We start from the raw sequence: 27214 nt of genomic DNA, 5'->3' as shown, positions 1-27214 counted from the left end.
GTGACAGACAGAAACCTGCTTCCTTCTGAATGGGATTTCTGAATAAGCCATTGTTAGCATGTATTTTTGTGGAAAGAGTATAATAAAAATAATTTCAAAGACTCACCCAAGAAATTAGGATAGAGATGGTCGATATTGTCCACAACATAATTACACTTGGGACATCTATTATTGTCCTCCAAACTCTGATGAATACACTTGTAGCTATTAGCATGGAGGGAAAAAACACAAACTTAATTAAAATGACAAATCAACAAACCTGTTATAAAATACTATCTATTACTGTTCTTTCAACATAACTAATATAACATTTATTTCCACTTTTATCTTTGTAAAACAAACAAAATACATAAAGCACTTCTGACTGAACAATTTATAAAGTTGTACATGTAATATAAAATGTGAATGGGAACTAAGTTTTAGGTTATGTAATTTATATTATACACTAGGAAAGCAAACTACTTGTATTCTTAGAGTACTGATATCGTTAGATCACACACAGAATTCAAACAAGCTAAAAGATAATATTCTATCTAGATACTCAAGCAAACACAAAAATCTAGTCGAGCATAAAAAGCCATCCTCATTAGTAACTAAAAAGAGATTCAAAATTATGTGCTAATGTTTACTAAGAATAGAAAATTAAAAGAAAATAGTATTAAACTCCAAAGATATAATCTTATATAGCTGAAGGAAATGCAACCAGTGCTATTTTCATAAAAGGTAAATGCAGGAAAAACATTAAGTTCTTATATTCCCTTTAATATGGCAACTTTTATTTATAGAGATATAGCGTCAGGAATCACATATGCTGTCCAATGCAGAGTCAGCTAACCATCATAATAGCCATCTATCAGAGAAGCAGCCTAAATTACACATACAAACTGACCAAATCTGCAATAATCAATTCAATTCAATGGTATACTGGCAATAAAAATCACATTTTACATGTGTATATATCATATATTATTTATGTATAAATCATTATAAATTATACATTTATAAATTATTTCATATATATTTCAGGAAATGTCCTTTCTTATATTTTTGTGGTATACCACTTTTTTTTCCTTTGCATGTCTATTTATTTACCGATATGTCCACTAATTTAGTGAGTCAGTCCTTAATTAATCACTTATAAAATCCTACTTTCTGCTCCCTACTTATTTGTCTATCCTTTAATACATATCCAATACTTTAATCCAATTCTTTAATTAAATCAGTTCCTACTTATCAATATATTTTTACATATATATACACATACAATATATTTATATATTTGCATATACATATTTATATATATTGGTGTACCACTTTTTAAAAATTGCTTATTTCATCAGTACTATATGTGTGTGATCGCAGGAGGCCTATGCCATGGATCAAAGGACAACTTTGTGAAGTAAGTTCTTTCCTTCCATCTTTATATGGCTTCTAGAGATCAAACTCAAGTTGATAGATCTGATTAGCAAGCTTCTTTACAATGATAGACCTTTTATAACTAACTGTATGTTACCTTGTCTAAATAAATAAATAAATAAATGCTCATATACATACTCTTAACTATTGTTCAACCTTATCAGAAAAATATCAAATTGACATGGAAAAAAAATCATCGTCTCATTAATATATATGTACATTTTAAATAAGCTAAAAACACATTTACAGTGTTAATTAACATTATTTCTGTCTGTGAGACATTTCGTTTTTTTTAACTTGTTTCTATAGTTAATGTACATTACTCTGACAATCAGAAAAAAAGTAATTTCTAAGAAATTAGAAAGGTACTTATAAGAATCATTTCTAAAAAGAAAACCTACCTTTTCTTCCTCCCAGGTTATTATGCATTTACCTCAGCCTTATAAACTGATGCTGGTTTTTACCTTGCTACCCTCCTTCCATTAGGTTTTACTCTCCTACTTCTCTACTACTTTCACTTCACATTTGTTACTTCAAGACAAGCGAGAGCAGGAACTCTGGTCTTTGGCAGAACACAGGGACCTAAAGTTAGAGTAATTGTCTGTCCATAATGAATCCCAGACTCCAGTATCTACTGAACAAATGATGTGAACAGTGCTGCAGAAAAACTATCATCACTCCTGCAACAACAGCAAGACTGTGATTACCATATTACCACAAGAGAGGCCCCAAATCTGACTAGACACTTCCTACATAGAAATATCAATATAGAAAATGACATTAAACATTTTCATTTTTACTATAAAAACCCATGATGAGATATACAAATAATAGATGAAGAATTCGATGTAGAAAAAGTCTTAGAAAAAGAGGAAGTGGATGATTATTATCAGGAAATAAACATGAGTTTGGCGTTTACCAATAAATTAAATAAAACCAGTTATGAAGGAGGAACCTAGGTGGATATACAGATGAGAGGGGTTGACAGATAAAAGAATATTTTACATGTTAACGAAAAGCTTGTAACTGGTTGAAGCACTAAAATAATAAGTACATTTTTGAATGGTCAGTCACAAAAGAACATCTTTAATCCCTCCCCCTCCAAATTTAGGAAACACCAAAGAAGAGAACAGAAATGGGAAAGAATACTGTGAAATGCTGTATTTTAGACATGACTTAACTTTTGTACAGTAGCAGTGACTTCCTACACAAACCTTCAAAAGACTGGGCCCACTAATAAACCATCACAAATGGGGGAGGGACTCATAAGTTGATAACTTTTTTCCAGGACCTATAGCAATTACTGGTTGCCAGGGTGTAAGGCACAGATCATGTTCCTGTGTGGCAGCCTCTGGTAAGCAGCCCTTGTTCAAGTAAGTAACTGCCTGCTCATGTTCACATAGTCATTCCTTATTAGATGCAGTGGGACCACAAAACAAACAAACGAACACACAGACATGAGTCTGGGGAAAAGACTAGAAGGAATGCAGGGGGTTGGTAGGGACAGGAGGGAGATAAAAAAAAGAGTGTTATCATAATACATACATGTATGAAATTTTCAAATAACCAAAGTAATAAAAAGAGAAAAACAAAACATGAGAGTAGGAGGGGGACTCTTTGGTAGAAGAGATATGGTGAAAGCAATGGAAGTAAGAGTGGACAATGGGAAGGGTATTATGACTAAAGGATGTTATATATGAATGAATTATGAAAGAATAAATAAGATTTCAAATGGAAAAAAAAAGATGGCAAAAGAATTCTGAAAAGATATAATTATCCCAATAGTGAAAATATCTAACAATATTGTTCTACACAATAAAAGCTGCTTTTCTAAGCCAAGAATATATAATGCTATAATTTTATTTTAATGGAGAACATTGCTAATACAAATTTAAGTATGCTGGTTTAGTCCAAACCTAACTAACTCTGAATCAGATTACAGATCATGGGCTTCACCCACTGGTAACTAAGAGATATCTACCTATCAAATGGCTACCATTTTAAACATAAAATTACAGGCACAACTTCTAATATGGACTAAAGAAATATTAAGGTTAATCTTACATGCTCATAAAATCTGTAAGTAATTGATGAAGATCCCTGATCTCAAGTAGAATTTGCTACTTCCAATAGGAAAACATAAACAAGTAAATGAGGTGTCTGAGCCTGGGAGCTTCTAGGCTGCTCAGGACACTAACTACTCTGGTAGAGGTTTGTAACTTTGATAAAAGGGGAGAAGAGAGAACTGAAGGGTGAGCTAATGACCGATACCATTATTTAATCAGTCCCTGCAACTTAATGAAGCCTCTGTAAGAACCCAGTGGTGTCTGGAGCAGAGACGTGCATGTTGCTGAACCTGTGGAGGTGCTAGGAGAGAGCATGGCTTGCGTGCCTGGAGAGTCGGCAGCTTGTGTCCTTCCTGCACATCCTGTCCTGTTGTTCATCTACACTGCTGCTTTACTTCTGGCCTTTAAGGTTGTGGTAAATCAGCAACATAAAACAACAACCAAAGGGAGATAAATACCAGGAACTGAAAGCAGAGTTCTGCAGAAGTATTTCTATATGTATACCATGGTGTGAACGAGAGTTCACCACACAGGCTCATATTTCTGGCACTGTTTGGGGAGGCTGTGAACCTTTTGAGAGGTCCGTCCTTGTCAGATAAGTTTATTAATGGTGGATCGCTTTTAGTGTTTACATTCTTCCTCCACTTGCTGTTTTCTCTCTCTGCTTTGAATATGCATGTGAAGATGTGTGCTCCCGGGTCCCTTATCTTCCCACCATGCCTGCTGCTTGCTGCCATGCCTCACTGCCACAATGTACTTCCATACTGCTGGACTGGGAAACGCAGACTTTTCTTTCTAAAGTTGTTTCTGGTCATGATGTTTTATTCCAGCAACAGGAAAAGTAATTAAAAACACATTCATGGCAGCATTATTCATAGGAGCCAGGAGGTTGAATCAACCTAATCTTCATAGATGGCTGAATAAATAAACAAAATGTCACCTGAACTTATAGCAGAACTCAATTCAAACTTAAAAAAGAGAACAGTGTCATAATGGAGGACAGAAAAATGCAAAGGACATTATGTGAAATAAGTCCCTCACAGGAAGACACATATGATCTAAGTACACAGAAGGAGGTTATCTAGACTGACAAATCTGTACAAACAGAAAGGAGACTAGGGACTTTAGGGACTGCAGAGATGGAAAGTGAAGCACTGTCTTTACAGGTACAGCTTCAGTTCTGCCAAAAGAACTGCCCAACAAATAAACACAGAACCACACAACTACAGACATCAAGATGGGCAAGATTGTAAATTCTGTATTAATTTACAATTTGAATTTTTAAGTACATCAATATAACCAATATAATCTAAGGATTCAAGACAGTAAGGCCTTTTTCATCTGCTCCATTTTTTCCTGTTTTCTGGGTCCTCCCACCTTATTCCCAAGTGACTAACTGGTATCTCAGGTTTAAGGACTGATTGATTACCCACCTTGATTTTCTAAAACACCAAAGTTTCCACAAACAGGTAATAAACACAGATTTTTAAACATATCTTAACAGCCTATGGTGCACTGGAGTATTTCACAGAAGTCCTGTACCAAACACATTTTGTATCATGAACCTATAAAGACCTATCAGTCAAAGAAACAATATAAAATTAGTTTAAATAGTGTACTTATGGTTGCTTGCAGTTATACTGAATGAAAAGGGTCTTACCAAAAGCTGTGGCCACATTTTGTCATGTATGCCTCTTCAATCATATCAAAGCAGATGGGGCTACAAGAAAGATAGAGAGAGATCAATAAAATGTTCATTAAGGCAGAATGTTACACATTGGGAAGGGCTTGTAATAAAGTCAATCAAACCAAATTTAGTATATAGCTAAGAGTTAAGAATTCTAACCTTAACAAATTCACAGGATTATGTATTAAAGTACCATGCTTAAGCTGACCCAAAGAGCAATGAATTTTGAAATAAGTGCAATGAGTAATCTTACATTATTCAAATATTTTATCCATCCCATAATATTTATGGTGAAACCTTGTTTACAGAGGCCTCAAAAAGTTCTACTCAGTATTCCTATGTTCAGAATCACTAGACCAGCTAACCCAAGTGTTCTTTTCTTGAGACTAAGAGACAGCCTAGACTCCATCGCCAACCTGAGGAGGGGAAGAGGGAGGGAGGGAAGAGCCCTTGTCCTATACCAAAGAAAACTTAATCTTTGAGCGATGAATTTAGAAATGTAGTTTCAATAATGCTTCTAGATGTCAGTATAAGCTAATATATAAAATAGACCAAACAGTATGTATGTTATATATCAAGTTGTTTAATCCTTTCTACAACACAGTAAGAGAGGTATCAGTTGTACTGCTCTTTCCTCCAACTTGAAACCTTCCCTCACGGGGTGCAGGGGAGAGGAAGCCATAAAACTCAAGACACTAAGGAACCACGCAAAGCCTAACAAGCTCAGAACACAAAATTCACAAGGCCCTTCAAGCAGTGACTTCTAAAGCAAGTTAACAACTGTGGGCAAGAGAAGACTTTCTACAGTAGAGCCGCACATAGCGTACAGCCTGAGGACACACCCGCCCCAGCTGGGTTGGACTTTTGGTGATTCAGCTGCCTTTAAGTCACCCATACTACAACCAAAACCCCCAAAATTCATCAGTTCACTGAGCTAGACTTGCATGGAACCGTTTCTTTAGTCTGCCACTGCTTTCCTGTCTAGGATAAACAAACATTTGTGTTCCTCCAGGAAAAGTCACACAGCAGGACCTAAACCTAGACCCATTTTATAAATGAGGAAACTGAGACATGGAGTTGTAAAAGCCATATGGGTAGGATATAACAAGGCTACAATCACACAGAAATAATAAATGCCTGAGGTAACAGATATATCATATTATCCTGATCAAATCATTACATATTACACACATGTACTAAAAACCTGTACTCTAAATATGAAAATAACTATGTGTCAACTAAAATAGGAAATACAGGGCTTTGGGGTGGGCTCAGTGGCAAAGCATTTGCTTTACAAGAGAAGCTGAGAAATCCAGATCATATATAAATGTGTGTGATCTGTAGTCCAGAGCCAAGGAGGCAGACACAGGACTCCTGGGGTTCTCTTGATGACTGGTCTAGTCTAATTGTTGAGCTCCCAGCCAATGAGACGGATTCAAATAAGGTGAACAACAATCATAATAAAGATGACACCGAAAGTAGTCCTTTGACACACTGTCAAGCATGCAAGCATGCAAACACCGCATACACCACACACACACACACACACACACACACACACACACTCCCTTCATAGTAGTCCTTGTGGAAAATATTTTTTCAACTGTTATCATCTTTTATGTGTACATGTGCCCACCCACATTGGTTTTGGATGTGGCCTTATACACACTAGGCACTCACATAATTCATGTCCCCAGCCAAAATAGAATTTTATTGTATTTCTCTCTTTATACAAATTTTGTCTTACAACATTCATGTGAACTATACATAATAAACCAGGGCTCTTACACATGCTTATATTTTAGTATATAACTTTACTGATTTCACTTTTTCTAGGTAGTGTGTAGTATATGCATGCATGCATATGTGCACATGAATATAGAATACATGGTGGTGTTCGTCTATGTGTGTGAGTGTGGAGGTGAGAAGTGAATGTAGATGCCTTCCTTCCTCAACAACTTCACCTTTTTCAGGTGGGGGAGAGTCAGACAGCAGGTCTCTCACTGAACTTTTGAGTACACTGTTTCTGCTACACAGACAGGTTAGTGAACCTCCAAATTCATGCCTCCAGCCTTCAGTCCTTAGAGTTACACTGGTGTGGACATTGCCAAGTTCAACTTTTTATGAGGATCCCAATTTGGGTCCTTGTACATTTGTAGCAAGCACTTCACTGACTGACCTATTCCCCACACTGAATGAACCCCCCCCCCCCCCAAGGGAATGTAAGAGAGGGAAAATGACAGGGTCTTTATGTAGTCCATGCTAGCCTGGGAGTCAATATGGAATTTCAGAGATGCCTGCCCCCACCTCCCAAATGCTGGGATTAAAAGAAATGCACCCAGCTAAAATGCACTTGACCTATCTATGTGTGTAGCTGCTGTGCAGGTGGAGGTGGAGGTGGAGGACTTCAGAGGCTGGCTCTCTCAGATTATCAGGCTTGTGCAGCAATTGTTTTCATTTACTGTACCATTTCACAGGCTCAACTTTGTCACTGATAGCCACATTTTTTCACACAATAATACCCTGTACTTTAGTGATGGCAAATTTATTACCAAGAATCCACAATAGAACCAAACTGTCACTAAGATCTTTAAACTTAGCTATGTATCCTATAACTCACTTCAACTGTGAAAATTTTACTGAACATGTCTAATTTTCTACATCTCAGAATCATCTGTCCCTCATTCTAACAATTAGGTCATAAAGAATGAAACAATTATTTCAAAATTATCTCAGGGAGATTTTCTTTCATTCTGCCAAAACCTATATTCATGCCTGGAGGCAGATTATCTCTTATGTATACAAACTTGAATGAATGAGAGCTGTATGCAACCATGAAGAGCACTGTTACGGTACCAACAACCACAGCATATAAACCAATGCTTTAAAATGTTAAAGGATGGGTTGGGGATTTAGCTCAGTGGTAGAGCGCTTGCCTAGCAAGCGCAAGGCCCTGGGTTCGGTCCCCAGCTCCGGAAAAAAGAAAAAAAAAATGTTAAAGGATGAAGTAAGTGACAGAGAGTTAAATTTATACTCAGAAATATAATGAAATATAGTTCATTTGCACTTGAGGTCAACATCTAACTGAGAACTTTCCTTTGACCACATTATTCAGAAAAACTGGAGGGAAATACCTTTTTGAAAACTAACATCCTTGAAGGAAGGGAAACACATGAACATATTCTCATTTTTTTGGACCAAGTTTATCGTGGACTCACTCTTCCATCTGAAGGCATTTTGTAGGCAGTCACAGGACAAGCAGAGCACAAAAACTCACTGAGCAGTTGAGGAAGCACAAAAGGGATACAGACTGTTTAGGGAAGACGATGACAAGGAGTGCTGACTCTGGAACAGCCATATCAGTTTTCCTCCTTTGTGACTGTACCCCTGTAGTGGCTGGTTTTGTGTGTCAACTTGACACAAGTTGGAGTTATCACAGAGAAAGGAGCCTCAGTTGAGGAAATGCCCCCATGAGACTCAGCTGTAAGGCATTTTCTCAACTAGTGATCAAGGGGGAAGGATCCAGCCGATTGTGGGTGGTGCCGTCCCTGGGCTGGTAGTCTTGGGTTCTATGAGAGAGCAAGCTGAGCAAGCAAGGGGAAACAAGCCAGTAAGTAACATCCTTCCATGGCCTCTGCATCAGCTCCTGCTTCCTGACCTGTGTGAGTTCCAGTCCTGACTTCCTTTGGTGATGAAAGCAAGGTGGAAAACTGAACCCTCTCCTCCCCAACTTGCTTCTTGGTAGTGATGTTTTGTGCGGGAATAGAAACCCTGCCTAAGACAACCCCCAATCCAACCCCACAAGATCAGGGATAAATGATGAAGAGCTACTGTTCAAACCCAAGACATCCAACAGAGTTCTGTAAAGGGTTCATAGATGAAGAGCCTATAAGGCTCTAGTTCTTGAAACCAAACCTTGCCTTCAATGTGCTCCTTAATTTTAATTAAAAATAAAAAAGAATCAGAAGGGCTGCAGAGATGGCTCAGTGGTTAAGAGCATTGACTGTTCTTCCAAAGGTTCTGAGTTCAATTCCTAGCAACCACACGATAACTAATAACCATCTGTAATGGGATCTGATGCCCTCTTCTGGTGTGTCTGAAAGCAGACAGTATACTCACATACATAAAATAAATGAATCTATCTTAAAAAAGAATCAGAAAGAACAAAGAGGTCTTAAGTTAACAATGTCTCTCTCTCTCTCTCTCTCTCTCTCTCTCTCACACACACACACACACACACACACACACACACACACACACACATGTATCTGCATGCATGCTAGAGATTGAACCTAGGACCTCACTCACCCAAATGAAAATATAACCTATGAGCAGGAGGAAAGTTGATAGGTTGATTACAAAGGAATGTCTTACTAAAATTGCCAGCAGCAAATTACCACTGCACATCAAGGCCACTACAAGCTTGCATTCCACTCAGATAAAGGCTGGTCCTTGTCTATGCCACTACAGGAAATATTCGTAACACACTTCAAGATGAGCCAGAGATAAGCAAAGTTAGTGAGTTTACTAAATAATTGATTAGGAATTTCCATACAGGAAAGGACAATATACAATCACACAACATGGTGCAGGCATCTCCAGAGAGTTCGGCCTGGGTGTGCCATCATAGCACCTGTATATATGACCCTATGGCTTTCCAAGTCACATTCTTCAAAGGATGTATTTTGTAAGTTTTAAAGGTTAGGTATGACTTAAAATTAAGAAAAAAAAGTATGAACTAGTTTACATTTTTCCTATTCTAAAAAATCCTCTTTTGGATGAGAACTGATATGGTAAAATACAAGGTCCTAAGTAAATGAAGTTCATTTATTGTTTTTAACATCCTTGCTTGAGATGTCTCTAGGAAAACACTATCTCTGTAGGCAATTTGACATTATAAATTGTTAAAGTTTCTTGTCTCATGTTCGGCAAGAAAGGCATACTAGATTCCAGGGTGGACAGGGCTTCTCATGTGACCTTAACTTTCCTGCCTTTCTGTCCTGTGAAAATTACCCACAACTTAATACTGTTATTTGTAAGAAATATAAGACTACAAGCATAAATATCTAAAATATCAATCAACCCAACAAATAAACGACCCTACAATTAAACGGAAACCTATTTTTAAACACGATAAAGCTAAGAGTGTTCCTGAAATTAGGTATGGGCTTTACTTAACTGTTCTCCAGTCCTTATCTACTACCTGCCACTCCACAATTTGTCTCAGATTAAGGGCAGCAAGGGAACAAGTGGCTAAGGAGAAAAATATGAGTGAACAACCCCTTACCTCCAATCAAGTCCATTTAAGAACCACTATGTAATATGCTGGAACTCACAGAGCTCAAGTTTTCTAACCATAAAGCTTTCTAAACACATAAAGGGAAGTGCTAAACTGAGACTGTAAATCTGATTTCTCATTTTATCCTTTAGCTATTTCCTACCTGAAATAGTGAAAATCGTTACACTGATGCTATACTAAATAACACCACTTTTTACAACTACTCTAAGGACAAAATAAGATGTGAAAGATAAACATATTTAAGGTGTTATCAATGAATACAGAACATTATTTAAACATAAACCTCATTTAGATATAAAGGACTACAGTAATTTGAATTGGCTCATAGTCTAACACTGAAGTACTGAAAAGACAAAAGCACCCACAGGCCAATTAGGAATAAAAAGGATTGTTAAAACATTGCCCAATACATATCCCACTCCAAGTGTTTGATCAAAATTAAACCTAGTTTAAGGAAAAATGCACTCACTGGTTAATTCTTCTGAATAGACATTCTCGCCAGAAAGAGAAATGATGAACTGAGATTCTTACACAGTGAAATATTCAGAATTCTAGCTACAAATATTCATTGGATGTTTTCTTAATAGAATATAGAACACTTATACAATATAGTATAAGAGATTAATTCCTTATTTTTATTTTGTGTATATGAGTGCTTTGCCTACAAGTACGTCTGGGTACAACTTGTGTACCTGGTGCCTGTGGAATCTGGAAGAGGGATTCAATCCCCTGGAAATGGAGTTACAAACAGTTGTTAGCTGCCATATGGGTGCTGGGAATTAAACCCATCTTCCGAAAGAGCAACAAGTGCTCCCTCCTAGCCACTGAAGTCTTCTCACAAGCCCCTAGCCATAATTTATTTACTTTAAATGAGGTGATGAATTAATAATTTAGTCTTACTCCTAAACTAGTTATAAATACTAACAGTTAAAACCTGTCAACCACAAGTTAGAACCACATGGAAAGAGTTTCAACCAAGGAACTGTCTAGATCAGGTGGGCCTTTGGTATATCTGTAGGGGGTTGTCTTGGTTGTTAACTGAAGTAAGAAGACCCAGGCCATTGTGAGCAGTACCAACAACAGGCTATGGAGCCCCGACTGTACAGGAGTAGAGAAAGACAGTTGAGTCACAGGCAGGCAAGCAGGCAGGCAGCACGTAACACTCCTCTCTCTGCTTGACTGTGGATATGACTCTTTTAGCTCCTGCATTGATCTCTCCACAATAATGAAATGTAACAGAAACTTCCAGCCAAATAAAACTTCTTCTTTACTAAGTTGCTTGCAGTTAAAGTATTAGTCACAGAAACAGAAATGAAAATAAGACATGCCTAATGAAACCAAATGCCAACTGTACCTCATTCACCTCCAGTAATGTGGGCTACACCATAGACTGTATTACTCTCAGACAGATGGTTCAACAGTGTCTAAGTTATCTGTTTACTAACTGAATAATACTGATTTCTCACACCTTTATACTATTTAAATTATCTTAGGATGCTGGCATCTTTGCTTGAACGGCAAATAATGGCTAAAAAGTAAACTCCGAAAGCAGCTTTACTAGCTTCTACCTTATCATGTGACACTACTGACTGGACAGGAATGCAAACGCCTCACCCAGGCGGTGGTGACACACACCTTTAATCCTAGCACTGGGAGGAAGAGACAGGTGGATCTTTGAGTTCAAGACCAATCTGGTCTATAGAGCTAGTTCCAGGACAGCCAGAGCTACACACAGAAACCCTGTCTCAAAAGAAAAACAAACAAAAAGGACCACTTAGACTCGACCATAAACTACTTAAATTACAAATAGCCACAGCCATACTTCTATTTCAACACACCCAAATGTTACTTCTGAATCTAAACAAAAGCAGAAATACAAATTGTATTGAACAAGAAAGTGTAGCCAATACCTTTCTCATTGGTTACAATCTCTAATCTTATCTTTAAATAGCACCATCTAAGACCATCTCCCACTGTGATGTGAACCAACTTCCTCAAGAATGACTGTGTAAGCCAACTTCCTACATCGTTACTATTAAGTCAATCAACAAGTTCCTTCTCAGGAAAGACCCAGAATTCTACCAGTTTTTGAGAAAAAAAAAAATCTTAATTAGACTCTAGTAACCCTACGACTAGTATCAAAACCCAATTAAAATTCAAAACATTCAAGACAATCAGATTCATCTTTTGCTTAAATTCCCTCTTAGATGTCAAATGACTGAATTCTACTGTGTCATTCAGGATGCCAGCTGTGAAGCAATGACTATAAAGGCGTTTCTCAAGTCAGAAGTTCCAGTATATACACAGCGCTGCGATAGTACCATACAACCCAGAAAACACTAAAAAACGTGTTCCCCCTTTTCCAACTTTTGAAACCTAGAACAGGTCATGAGCAAACTTTGACAACAAAATTGTGAACAGTAGAATTTTAAGTGTCCTATCCATTCAAATGGGAGACATTTACACATTCCTACACTGGATGTGCAAAGAAAACTCTGTAAAGCATCATCAATCCATGTTTCGAGTACTATCTACTTTTTTACAATACAGTGTTGACCAGCAATTCCACGCCTCAGAATCTCAGGCACTAGTAGTCGACCTCCGAAAATCGAATTTCAAGAACTACTCCAGACTGATAACTTCGTCCACTAGATGGCCAAAAACCAGTCGGGATGTAACCTCCTAGCCTGAATACCTCCTAATAACCACTTACTGGACCTCCACCTCTATCCCTTAGCACACTCCCTTAAACACCTTCAGTTCCTCAACACCGTCACCTACCTCTGTGCAACACCATTTCACTATTTTGCCTAAGGATCCCAGTCCATCTCCACCTCCCAACCAGGAACCTTAACTCTGCAAACACTCAACTCTCTAGGCTCGAATCCCAGCACCTCCAACGGGCCTCCCTACACTGGACCCCGCCAGATTCAGCAGCAGAAACTCGTGATCAAGCATGCAGGGGCTGCTATTCAAACCCACCAGACGAAGTCGTTGCTTTTGTCCTCGTAGGAGTTGAGGAGCCCGTTGCAAAGCGGGGCGATCAGAGGTCGCTTCCTACTGCTGCTGCCGAGGCTGGAGCTGCTCCCTCCAACGCCGGCGCTGGGCCTGGCAGCGCAGCTGAGCCGGGACAGGCCCGCGGACACTGCCCCGCCGGCGCTCGCGCTGCCAGACACCGCGGCCGCCACTAGCACAGGCCGCCCCGGGCCGCCGAGGCCGCCGGAGCCCGCGGCTGGAGCTACCCCGCCGGACACCAGCGTCGCCGCCGAGGCCGCCACGGAAGGCGGCGACGGAGACGAGGATAAGGACGAGGAGGCGGAAGTCACCGAGGAGGCGGCTGAGGAGCCAGGGCTCGTCCCAGCGGAACCCGAACCGGCCTGGCGGCTACCTGACATCGTGACTCCCTCCCTCCCTTGGCCCTGTGCTCTGAGGCGAGGGCCGGGACGAACCGCGACCCTCCGCCGCCCCCGGCGCTCAGCTCCCGAGCATCCTGAGGACGCGCCGGGAGGTGGGCCGGGGGAACAATAAAGTTGAGCTTTCCACCGCCGCCCCACCGCCGCGTCCTACGCGAGGGGGCGGGGGAAACTATCACATCAGAGAAGCCATTACTGCCGTGGAAGCCGCCGGGGCAGCCAACCCGGGCGCGCCGAGGCTGCCGTGCTTGCGCTCGAGCGGCGGAAGGGGCGGAGCAGCGGAGCAGCTGCGCGCGCAGCCGCCGGCGCCGAAGTGTGCGGAGAGTCCCACGGTCTTGTTCTCCGTGTGGAAAGTTGGTTTCGTTCCTGACGTAGTAGAAGGATGGCCGTTTTCATGGAGCCAAAGAGTAGAAGAGGAAGGGACGGGGATCTGGTCTAGAGAACCGGGAACGCTCAAAAAGCAACTGCTTAAGTGTGATCCGGCTGGACCAAGGCGGATTGCCCAGCTAAACTTGCGGCGGTGCGGAGCAGTGGTGCCGCGCATGCGTGTGAGCGAGCGCGCATGCGGATATGGACTGGGAAATAATAAGCTCACTTGTCTTGGTCTCCTGCGGCTTCGCGGTTCTCCCCAGTTGTGTAGCAGGAATATAATTTGTTTTCATTTAGATTTTTTTGTTTAGATTCTGAAGTCCTATTAGGAGGAGTAAGGAGCCAGGGCACTGAAAAGGGTTGTGAGCCTTGGCTTTCAAACATTTTATAGTATCAAATTATTTAATTCTTGTCCCTATTGTCACTTATCTAAATTATCCCCAACCTTTTGCAAGATCTCATTGATACTCCCTGTTTGTTGGCATAGAAGCAACAGGACTCGCCTAGTTTCATACAAAGTCCTCCCTAAGAAATGAAAACGAGTCTAAACCTCACCGGTTTGGAAAGAAACTTTTGTCAGAGCCTCTGTCTGGACAAGGAGCAGATAGAATTCAAGTTGTCTAATGTCTGCATCCGTCTGATGAGGTATCTGTTGTAGGCTCCTTTCTCCTCTGATTAGAGCTATAATACTCAAGGCTACAATCCTTTTTCCTACTGTCACTGGAACAAAGAGAGGGGCAGCCCTCTTGCAACTCTAGTGGGTACAGCCCAAAGGGGAATAAGAGATGGGCACCTTCTGGTCCTGAATAAGCATACACTTGGAGTGCATATCTAAAACTGGATTATTGTACACATTCTCAAGTCTTGGGAATTAAATTGCTGTAACTTGGGAACAGTTGTTAGGAACTCTGAACTCAGGAAATTTAAAGTGATAATCAGCCAATGAAGCATATTAAAAGTTTTAAGTCCTTTTTATTGATGGCCAGATGGCCAGTGGTCTGACTTTGAAAAGTCTCTTGGTGCTCCAGTTGAAGGGTACAGAGTTTTTAAAGCAAAACTCACCAAGACCATAATTTACATCGACTTCTGAAATGTTTATTTCTGGCAGAGCATAGTAATTATTTTAGATATAACATCAATCATCCCTTAGTTAGTTTATTTTTTTTTTTGAACTCTTGGAGTAGTAGGTCCAGGTTAGCTGGCTATTCTCGTTGGACATTGGATTAGTCTCTTCAAAGGCAAATACTGACTGGCTAACTAGTACCAGGGGAATGGAGAAGAAAACTTCTTTAAGGTCCAGGATATATAGAGCTGGTGATCTGGTGGAAGGAGAGGTAGCAAAGCATACAGATTTGGAACAGTAGGATGAGTGATTTCCACCCATTTACATCCCAGAGATCCTGGACTGTTGATCTCTGATGCAGGTCTGATCTGAGGTCCCCTGTTCATGGACAGGTAGGAAAGATGCATTCCAAGTCAAGTGGGGTAAGGATGTTAACTAACTTCTCATAGCCTTTTTGATGTGAGGAGCAATTCCCATTCTAGCTTTTTGGATCATGGGATATTGGTAGACCTTTATCCATGTGGCTGTAGCCAAGAGTCTTACCCTCTATTGGTTGGTGGGTGATGAGCTGTGAAGGGAGGGGGATTTGTCTCAGTCTGTATCTTAGGGAATAGTGTTGCAAGTCCTGGAGCAGGGACCCTGTGTCTGGATTTGTTTACACTGTGGAATCTGGAAGAGCTAGAAGATATTCTTTAGACAAAGAGGCAGTTAAGCTACATTGGTAGGGAGATGTAAGGAAATTATAGTTTCTTGAGGAGGAAAGTGATGGTAATGCCTAATTTTTCAAAGATTTCTACACCGAAAGGGAAAGGGCAACCAGGGGTCACCAGGGAGGAGTGACTCATGAATGACCCATTTCTGGCCCAAGCTGTTTGTTTGTTTATTGTTGGTTGGTTATCTAGGTGTGAGGCGATAGCCCTTAATTATGCCAGTGGCTCCCTGACTGGTAAAGGTCCCTTTACTGTCGTCTTTTTATTGGGAACCAGTTCCATTCTTCATTTTTTTTTAGGATTTCTCCCATTGGACATGAGAAGTATAAGCAACAGGGAGCTAAACTGACTGAAAAGCAACCAGCACAATAGCTGCCTGCTTGCCTGTGGCACAGTCAGCCGCCAAGGCATCTTGCATCTGCCTTTCAGTGTCCCGATTGTTGTGTCTTTTCAGCCACCTGAATAACTTGAGAGGCCTGGAGAGCCCTCTAGCTTAGCTTTTGAAGTATTTTTGTGAATGTCCAAAGCTGATTGAGTGACAAAAGCCAAATGTAATGCCCTAACACTTTCTGGAGTAGGTGGATCAAAAGTGATTGTAAGTTCTGAAACTTGGGGCTGGGGGAAGGAGAGTAATTGCTCAAAAAAACAACCCAAGAGACTTTTTGCTCTGAAGAAGCTCAACAGTCTTAAGACAAATTAGTCAAATTAGTGGGTTTTGATCTGCACCCAAGTACCAGTCATGAGATACAGATGAAAAGTGTTTAAGGACTGGGAATATGTGTACACATTGAGTTCTTAATCAGGATGCTTGGATGGGAAAGCTGCCTTAAAAGTTAAGGCCAAAAAGGCTGTCCTAGCCTCTGTCCTAATAAGTTCTTCCCTTTCATCTGAATTAAAGAGTCAGACGGAGTAGCTGACAATCACCCAGGTGTAAAGGACAGATTCCAAGAAGGGCAGTAAGGGCTTGGAGCTTATCAGAAAGAAGTGGGCCTGGGCCTTCCAGTCACAAAGCTTTGGATTCCTCTAAGTTGTTGCCCCTGCCCAGGAAGACCTGTTGCCTTCTTCAAAGGAAAAACCATAGTCAGTGAAATCACTGGTGAAAAAAAGGATCCTACCATGTGAAGCAGGCCCAAGCTGGGATTTCCAGGATTTCCAGGGAACAGCCTCAATGCAGAGCCTTAGGCAGGGGAGGCATTGGGTGACGAACCAGGATGTGTTGCCTCGTAGTGGATTGGTATAACTGAAAATTTGCCATCCTACAGAAGAAAGGAGACATTTTTTGGCAGACAAAAAGTCAAAAACCTGCTAACAACAACCTATGGAGGGAGTCACCTACTAGCAGTCCTGAGAAACTGGCAGAATTTTTAATCCATCAAGTTAAGCAGAATGAATACAGCACAGCCCGCTTCAAAGAGATGAGACACAACACCAACAGCAAAATAAAAAAAGATAACTTCCTGAGCCAAACTTTTCCTCATGCATTCATTCATTCGCACAGTCATTCACACAGTTGGGTGTCCATTCACTCAAGCAATATTGAAACCACCTCTCTCAGGAGACAGAACCAGGATACAGGATCTCCACTATTAGTCTCTTAACTTATTGTTGGAGACTGGGGAAGAATTTCCTGTTGGAATTTTCTTCCCAAGCCTGGAAGAGGGCTTCCAATATAGACACACCAGAAAGTGTCTGTCTTTCTTAATTAGAGGCTCTCTGTAGGGGTCATACCCCATAACCAGACCAGAACAGAATTCAGTATACAGACCTGAGTGTGTCTTTCTCGGGGCTTGGCTTAATAGCCAATTTACATAGTAAAAATAATGGAACACAAGTATAGGAAATGACTCCACAGATAACTCCTGGATCACAATATCATGATGCCAGAATTAGAGACACACAATGAATAATTTAATTTTTGGGTATATTGAGTGTAGGATAAGAAAACATGAAGTAGACATAACCAGGAGATAATTGAAAATGCAGTCTACGTTACAAGAGAAAGGTCAACACATGAGGGAAACTTTTTGGAAATTAGTAAAAGAATGATACATTAATCTTGAGTAGTTCTTAAGGACCTATTGCTTGATGAACTGTACTTCCTATTATTCTAATAAAATACACAGTCTGGGCTCTTAGTCACAGAGGTTTACTCATAGTTTGAGAGATTAAAATTCCAAGATGGGGTAGCTGTATCTGCCAGACCTCCAATGAATGTCAAATTGACTTTGTCACAATTTGGCCAAAGGTCCAGAAGTAAATAGTCTGATACAAAGGGGCTATCTTTTAGGGTTTTACTGCTGGGAACAGACACCAAGACCAAGGCAATTCTTATAAGAACAACATTTAATTGGGGCTGGCTTATAGGTTCAGTCTATTATCATTAGCTAGTTTGAATAGAATAAAAATCTATTTGGTGTGTTGGCTGGGAATAACCTAGAGATACTGGTCTTGTTGAGGGTATAACCTGAAAACACTGGTCTTGTTGGGGATTAACCTAGAGACTGGAACTAGGCTCGGGTTTTGTTGCGGGGCAACTTGGAAACTAATGCTAGGTACCAGCCTGTTTGTTAGTTTACCTGAGTTTAAACTTAGGTCAGGTTCGGTAAAATGGAGTCCAAACTTAAAAGATTTGGCCTCTTAGGAGGAGCTGAGAGTGCTACATCATAATCTGAAGGCTGCTAGCAGAATACTGACTTCCAGGCAGCTAGGAGGAGGGTTTTAAAGCCCAGACCCACAGTAACACACCTACTCCAACAAGGCCACACCTTCTATCAGTGCCACTCTACGGGCCAAACATATAAAAAAAAAAAATGCCAGGGGCCCAACAAACGTCTGGAGTGGTCTTGCTTTATGATAGCCTCTTGAGAGGATGGGTAGTTCTCCCTAAAAACATCATTAATCCCTCTTCAGCCACTACTTTTAATAACCTAAATGCCCTCCACTATACCCTCCCTCTTAAAGGTTCTATCACCCCAACACAAACTGGGGACCAGTCTTCTAGTGCATGTAACACTCAAACCATACTCAAGCCATACTAAGAATATTTCCTGTGCCCATGACTCTCAAACATTGGTGTAGAGAATAAACATTCATACAGTTCATTTTTAAACTATAGATTCCTAGGTTCTACCTATAGAAATTCTGACTATAGGCCTGGTGTAGTGTCTGTGAATATACTCTCCCCCAACATCCAGTTGAGTATAACGCAGGTAACTGACATTGTGAGTTAAGAGTCAGTTTGGACTACATAATGAGAATCCGTCTTCAAACAAAAAAGCAAAAAGAAATGAAAAAACACTGATTTAAAATGTAGGGAATGTAAGAGAAATAAAATAAAATAAAAAAGTGTATTCCAATGAGGAGAGGTAATATCACCCAACATGTCTTTTAGGAACAAATCATGAATACTTGGAGCCTAGCTTCAGTAAAAAGTTGCAAAAAGAAGCTGAGCAAATATGATGCAATCAATTTCCCCTTGCACTAGATAAGTACATAAAAGTACACAGTAGTTTCTGCTGCCAAGACCTGTTGGGAACATAGAAAAGAGGAAGCATGGTGCATACAAGTGAATGCATGCACCAAACACAGGGAGACAAGACAACTCAGGAAAAACAATGAACAGAATCGTTTAAATACTGAAAACAAAGCATTCTAAGCACAAATAATTAAAAGAATCCTAAAATCTTAAATGTGTTTAGCCTTCTAAACTCAGACTAATCTATAAAGCAAGGTCAAGGAGAGGGTGGCCATCAAGTGAGAGCTTCCTCACAAAAGTAAGAGAGGTTTAGAGGAGCCAGGATGTAGCTGATCAGCTCAACCCTCAGTACCAAACCCAAACAAAAGTAAACTCATAAGAATAGGGAGAATTTGTTTCATTCTCAAAATGAGATACAGAAAATTTTGTGAACCCAATAACGTAACGATACACCTAGTAGTAAGAAACCATTAAATCCAGAAGAGGAGTTATGATTCACTCAGAGAACTGTAATTTACTTGACCTACTATTTGAAAGGATTTATTTCTCTGAAAACATCCAACCCACTCTTTTCTTTGCATGAAAATTTGCCATTATCTTGGTAAAACCGTAATTATCTCTGAGAGGAGTTAGACTAACAGCACCAAAGCCCTGGCAAGTCAGTCATCACCCTTTAAAGTTAATTTTCTTTATTTAAGCACTCCTGACATGGGATGCTGCTTCCAATTTTAGCAAAGTGTTGCAAAATACATCCCAAGCCAATCAGAAGTATTGTAACAATGAAAGATGATAGGAAGAGTTGTATTAATGTGAACCGAACCTGAGAACCATTCCCAAATTAGGGAAAAAATCAACATTTACTGAAAACTTGGGTGAAGGTGTGTACATTCAATGAAGAGATTTGAAGGTTTGGTTCTATTGACCCTCATAAGCTAAATCAAAAGGAAGTGTGATAAAGTCTATAAGAACAAAGCAATTGGTAGCATCTGGTTTTCTTTAAAGATTTATTTATTTTATTTATATAATTACACTGTTGCTGTCTTCAGCCGCACCACAAGAAGGTGTTGGGTTCCATTACAGATGGTTGTGAGCCACCATGTGGTTGCTGGGAATTGAACTCAGGTCCTCTGGAAGAGCTGTCAGTGCTCTTAACTGCTGAGCCATCTCTCTAGCCTGCCATCTGATTTTTTTTAAAATTACCTTGCATTTAAGCTAAAGAAGATAATACTACTGTTCTCTTCTGCAAGCACCTGTTCTTACTTACCAGGCCAAGGTCACCTAATATGGCCAAAAGGAATTAAGTCAAATCGATTTGAGGGGCAACCACACAACTGAGGTTGGATGATTTTATTGAGAGCAATCAGACTTTTTATACTTTTATCAGAAACAGAACATAATAGAAATTACCGTGACCAGTACAACTGTAGCTGCCAGGATACAGTGATATTTGCAAGTTATACATGGTACACAAGATTTACATCTAAGAACAACTATTCCAGTCAAGCTTCCATGCTTTCTTGACTGCTAAAGGAACACATGGAGAAACACAAAGCAGCCTGAATGTTTCCCCGCCTGAGGGAGTACATCAGTCTTCCAGGAATACTCAGGAGCACATTGTACCCCTGGAGGCATAGACTCTAACCTGAAAAACCTACGATGCCTGCCTCTCAAGGCACAGAGGCCAAGCTAACTTCATGTTTCCCTGCATTCTCCTTGAATTCCAGCACCCAAACCTAACTCAGCGATCTGGGCAAACTATAAAGTTAGAATCAAGAAATGTTAAAACAGTCCATTGTCATTTGTAACTTGAGTTAAGTCACTTTCCTAAATCATGAGAGGTTTTTTTCTCCCCACTAGCCTATGTATAATTGCTGAGAATTCATACCTCCCCAGCTCCAATTCTTAACCTAATAAAGATTATTCTACACTGTTATTATACCTTAATAGAAATTACAATCAAGAAAAAACTGAATTATTACATTAAGAGGAAATGGGACTTTTTCTGGGGACAAAAAGATTGTAAACTTCCTAGAATAAATGTTATGCCTCTTTGCCCTTATCTTTATAGGTATGCATGGTCTCCTTACACTCAATATTTCCTTCTAGTTTCTCGTTTTGTTGGAGTTGGTATTTTCATGGCATGTGGTTCTGAGGATGAAACTCAAGTCATTAAGTTTGGTGGCATGTACAAGTATGAGGGTATTCTATGCCCTATCTCTGAAATAGTGACATGAGAGACCTGGTATATTTGTTAAAGGCTTTGGGCACTAAGCTGGGCAGATACTGATCTATTCTAACCTGACTGTGCTGGCCTGGTCTACTTCCCAGAATACTTTCCAGCTATGTATCCCATTAGCTGGCCTCCTTCATTTTCTTCCTCATGGCGACTCTTGACCCTCATTCTTCCACCTGAGATCCCTTCTCACTCTCCAGCCTGGAAGTCCTGCCTTCTTCTCTCCAGTTATTGGCTGATCAGCTCTTTATTAACCAATAAGAAGCTAATGGAGAACAATGCTTTAAAAAGGCTAGTCAGAAAATGCTTCATAATAATGACAACACCAAGTCAATACCAAGTCTGCACTCCATCCAGATCTCCAGGCATAGAATCAGCATGAGAATACACAGTGCATAGAAACATCCCCCAACAGTTGAAAGTGTGTTTACCCACTGATGCCTCTCTCTGTCCCTCTAAATGTTTGGTTGTTTCTGTGACCAAGTTTCATGAGGACACTCAACTGATAGCAAAAAGAGATGATGTATAAAATTAGGGGCAAAACATAGTAATCAGTAAAAGAATGAGTTTGTATGTGATGCATATAGAAGAGAAAAGGCTACAATAAACCATGTGTGCCATTGAATTCTGCAATACATTAATAATGTTAACATAGCAATAAATTATAAGCCTATATAAACAACCTGGGATTAAAAAGATTAGATATTTGAACATAAAATTATTAGTTCTGTTTATATTAGCTTAGATAAGAAATTAGCCTGGGAGCACCTTTTACCCTTAAAGGTGATATCAACTTAATAGATTCATTCTATTTGCTGCATTAACATAACAGTTCTTGTACTCTTTCTTTGCACTGGCAGATACAACAGGTGTTTCTTTTCTCCCACAAAGACTCCTCCCACATAGAGCCCTGGGCTCATTAAACCAGTTCATCAACTGCATTTGCACTTGCCAACTTGAAATAAGAAAGTAGAAACCGATACTATCTCACCTTCAGTTTGGAAAAATTAGGTCAAAGCAGTGTCCTATCGTGCAAAAACCACTCCACCCTATGTTCAGTGACTGAGCATTGCTGGCTGACAGAATCATCTGTGTTTGACTTTATCTCAACTGATACAAGAGTAAATCTTGGATTTTAATTGCTTGAGCCAGGCATTAAGATTTATGTATACCCAGCAAATACAGAGGCGAATACCAGCAGCAAACCACTGAACTGAGAATAGGACCCCTGTTGAAGGAATCAGAGAAAGAACTGGAAGAGCTTGAAGGGGCTCGAGACCCCATATGAACAAAAATGCCAAGCAACCAGAGCTTCCAGGGACTAAGCCACTACCTAAAGACTATACATGGACTGACTCTGGACTCTGACCTCATAGGTAGCAATGAATATCCTAGTAAGAGCACCAGTGGAAGGGGAAGCCCTTGGTCCTGCTAAGACTGAACCCCCAGTGAACGTGATTGTTGAGGGGAGGGCGACAATGGGGGGAGGATGGGGAGGTGAACACCCATAAAGAAGGGGAGGGGAAGGGATTAGGGGGATGTTGGCCCGTAAACCGGGAAAGGGAATAACAATCGAAATGTAAATAAGAAATACTTAAGTTAATTTTAAAAAAGTAATAAAAAAAAAGATTTATGTATACCAATTGTTCTTTGTTGTTACTAGATATAACTCTAGGTATATCTCTTACCAAGATATAACTAGATTTTGGTAAGGACTCCGAAGAAACTATAAACAAACTTCTGTGTTGAAGATCCAATTAAATATTGGCATTCAGGGCAGTGTCAGTTACTGGGTGTGGGTTGCTTTTCTGTTCTTGCCAGGATGCATCACCACAAGATTAATGTCATTAAACAATGAAGTTCTGCTTCCTATGACAATTCACCACAGCCTCACAAGACAATCATCAGAGCCTCACAAGACAAATCAAAAAAGCTAGCATGACTATACTACCCAGTAGATCTTCTGGGCAATCTGCTTCTAGATTCAATAAAGTTATTGGCTGGTTCAAGGTGATAGAATGGAGGTTCCCATTTTCTTACTAGTAGATGGTCTAAGGGATACCCTTAAGGGACCTCATGGGGTATCCTGAATTCTTTGGCTTGTATTATTCATAAACTGACAACAAAGATATTAAATATGATATTTTCCAGTGATTTAGAGAAGGAAGAGAGTGTTGACCAGGTGCAATACCTGAAGCTTTTAGGGCTATAAAACTATTCTCATTGGTACCTTCATTGTGGATACAAGGATCATGTGCCTATATCAAAACCCATTGAATTGGATGAAACAAAGAAAGAGCCCTACTGTAAGAGATATTACTTGATTATACACTGACATCTATGGAAACAAATTTCTCACCAAGTATTTTAGCTCTATCTTATTGCTATGACCAAAGACAGAAGTATTGCAGGATTTTGATCACATTGTAAACCCCGAGATTGTGTTGTTTCCTGGAAAAAAAAGCAATTTCTAGTTATGGTTTGGCTCAACCATTAGCACACACAATTACTCCCAAACAACAAAGGTTTGTAGAAGGAAGCACCCATGTTTGACAGTGATGTCTAATTGTGTGGCAAACAAAGTGATGAATCAGAAAAAGATATGACAATATAATATGTCCAACTCTCATGAGATGAGGGATGAAGAAAAGACTACTTAAGAGAGAGCAGATACAGAGAAAGAGAGAAGGAGAAAATAAGGCACTCTTACCAGGACAGTTATAGAGAGATTGGTTCAGAGAGGAAAAGAACAAGCTAAACACAGGTGAAGACAGAATGAGCCAGAGAATTAGAAGGATCTAGAGATTAGAATATATTGCCAAAGTTAGTATAATGACTGGCAGAACAATTCGGAAGAAACTGAGAAAAGTCAGGTTGAATCAGTCAGCTTGGAGAGGAGTTTGAGCCAGAGTAGGTGAGTTGAATCAGCCATCCCGAGTTCAGAAAGAACTAGAAACGGTAAGCTTATTCAGCAGTAAGTCTTAGAGGCTGAAAATATTCTAGGCCTAGATTAAATTTTTTGGGAGCTAGAAGGTCCCAGGACTAGGCCTAGGTTAGCAGACTGAGGCTGTAAGCTTCAAAGACAACAACCAACCGCATCAAGCAAATAAAATATATTTTTATACAGAAGCAGCTTAAGAGTTTATGTAAGCTCAAAGTTTGAGAGGCTGTAAGTCACTGTGGTAGAGAAAACATTGGCAATGAAAGCATGAGGCTGCTGGTGACATTGAGTCTGAAGCCGGGAAGTAGAAAGTGATGAAAGCTTATGATTAGCTTGCTTTCTCCTTACCCTTTTTTCATTCAGTCTGTGACCTGAGCTATGGTGCATCTTTCCTCTAGCTTTACCCCGTTTCTAAACATTCTCACAGAAGTATGTCACTCAGGTGATTTAAAACCCAGCCAGGTTGACAATGAAGAGTCCTCTGGTTAGTTTTTTGTCAACCTGACACAAGTTCGACTCACCTGGAAAAAGGGAACCTCAATTGAGAAAATGCCTCCATCAAATTGGCATGAAGGCAAGTCTGTTTATATTCTTGGTAAATGATTGATACAGATGGGCTCAGCCATCTACATAGGTGGCCAATCCAGAAAATATTACTCTTCCATAACGTCTCCAGCTGACACCTTCTCTTTGCTTGGCTTTCTCATCCCCTCTCCAAAGTCTTTCACTTTCTTTATTCTGAGAGGACATCTTTAGTAAATAACTTTTATAACAATTCTCATCACAGACTTTTGCTGCTAGGAAGTATTAAAGATTTTACCCAGTCTGGAAAAGTTGCTCAGGAATAACAGAAGAACAAAAGGAAGGCCAGAGAGTGTTGCTTCTGCTCAATACAGAGTAACAGGTGTCAAAATTACCCTAGTACCCTAGTGTTTGAATATGCTTGGCTTATGGGAAGCGGCACTCTTTGAAGGTGTGACCTTATTGGAGGAGGTGTAGCCTTGTTAGAGGAAGTGTGTCACTATGGGCTTTGAAGTCCCTATGCTTAGGCTCTACCCATTGTGGGATAAGTTACCTCTTGGCTTCCTTTGGACCAGGATGTAAAACTCTCGGCATTTCCAGCACCATATCTGCCTGGATGCTGCCATGCTTCCTGCCATGATGATAATGGACTGAACCTCTAAAGCTGTAAGTCAGCCCCAGTTAAATGTTTTCCTTTAAAAGAGTTGCTGTGGTCATGGTGTCTCTTCACAGCAATGAAACCCAAAGTAAGACAGAAGTAATGTGGTTTGTATAGGCTTGGCCCCTGGGAAATGGCACTATTAGGAGATGTGGCCTTGTTGAACGAAATGTGTCACTGTGTAGGTGGGCTTTGAGTTCTCCTAGTGCTTAAGAACTACCCAGGGCAGAATAGAGCCTCCTCTTAGTTGCCTGAGGAAGACAGTCTCCTTCTGCTGCCTGAGGATCAAGATATAGAGTTGTAGGCTTCTCCAGTACCATGTCTGCCTGTATGCTGGCATGCTTTCTGCCATGATGATAATGGACTGAACCTCTGAAACTGTAAGCCAGCCCCAAGTCAATGTTGTCCTTTGTAAGAGTTGCACTTGTTTTGTTGTTTCGTCACAGCACTGAAGCCCTAATTAAGACACAAACCAGCCCACAGCTCCCTGCTCCCAAACCCCATGGGAAAGACAGCTGATTGCCCAGACCAGTGGGCAATCCTGAGACTGCAGGGCAGGAGAGACCTCCACTTCTGCCTACCTTTGCCCACATCCCTGGCCCAAGAGGAAACTGTGTAGGGCCTCTGGGCACAGGAAGATAGGGGCAGTCAAGCTGCAGTTCTGTGGTCCAGACTGCACCCAGATCTGAACAGACCTGGTCAAACAGCTCCCTGCACCCAAATCCCGTGGGAGGGAGAGCTAGACCTTCAGAGGGGCAAATATGCCTGGGAAACCAGAGGAGACTACTCTCTGCCCACATTTCTGACTCTAGAGGAAAATGCCTAACACCATCTGGGCCCCCTGCACACAGGGAACCAGGAGAAGTACGGGTAGACCCTTCTGGTTCCCGCCAATGGGACAGGTGAAAGCCAGTGGACAGGAACGACTACACGCCCGAAAGCAGAACACTCTGTCCCCATAACTGGCTGAAAGAAAACAGGAAAACAGGTCTACAGCACTCCTGACACACAGGCTTATAGGACAGTCTAGCCACGGTCAGAAATAGCAGAACAAAGTAACACTAGAGATAATCTGATGGCGAGAGGCAAGCGCAGGAACCCAAGCAACAGAAACCAAGACTACATGGCATCATCGGAGCCCAATTCTCCCACCAAAGCAAACACGGAATATCCAAACACACCAGAAAAGCAAGATCTAGTTTCAAAATCATATTTGATCATGATGCTGGAGGACTTCAAGAAAGACATAAAGAACTCCCTTAGAGAACAAGTAGAAGCCTACAGAGAGGAATCGCAAAAATCCCTGAAAGAATTCCAGGAAAACACAATCAAACAGTTGAAGGAATTAAAAATGGAAATAGA

At 40.5% G+C, this 27214-nt stretch overlaps 1 protein-coding gene across 4 annotated transcripts in view; it reads right to left on the bottom strand.

Moving 5' to 3' along the window:
- Nucleotides 1-14417, bottom strand: part of Cop1 (COP1, E3 ubiquitin ligase) — a 132587-nt gene extending 118170 nt beyond the window's left edge. For 2 of the 4 annotated variants that reach the window (NM_001428841.1, NM_001428840.1), the window contains exons 1-3: nt 13451-14107; nt 5143-5202; nt 107-204 (exon numbers count right to left, since the gene is read on the bottom strand). In NM_001428841.1, the coding sequence (NP_001415770.1) occupies nt 107-204; nt 5143-5202; nt 13451-13863 (571 nt within the window). In that variant the 5' untranslated portion in view covers nt 13864-14107. Of the gene's footprint in view, nt 1-106; nt 205-5142; nt 5203-13450 lie in introns of all 4 variants that reach the window. The other 2 variants (NM_001428839.2, XM_087581236.1) reach the window with 2 other exon arrangements.
- Nucleotides 14418-27214: the final 12797 nt, after the last annotated feature.

This window comes from Rattus norvegicus, chromosome 13 (assembly GCF_021556685.1).
Source record: "Rattus norvegicus strain SHRSP/BbbUtx chromosome 13, alternate assembly SHRSP_T2T, whole genome shotgun sequence".
Lineage (NCBI taxonomy): Eukaryota > Metazoa > Chordata > Mammalia > Rodentia > Muridae > Rattus > Rattus norvegicus.
This window is presented reverse-complemented; position numbering and strand designations above follow the sequence as displayed.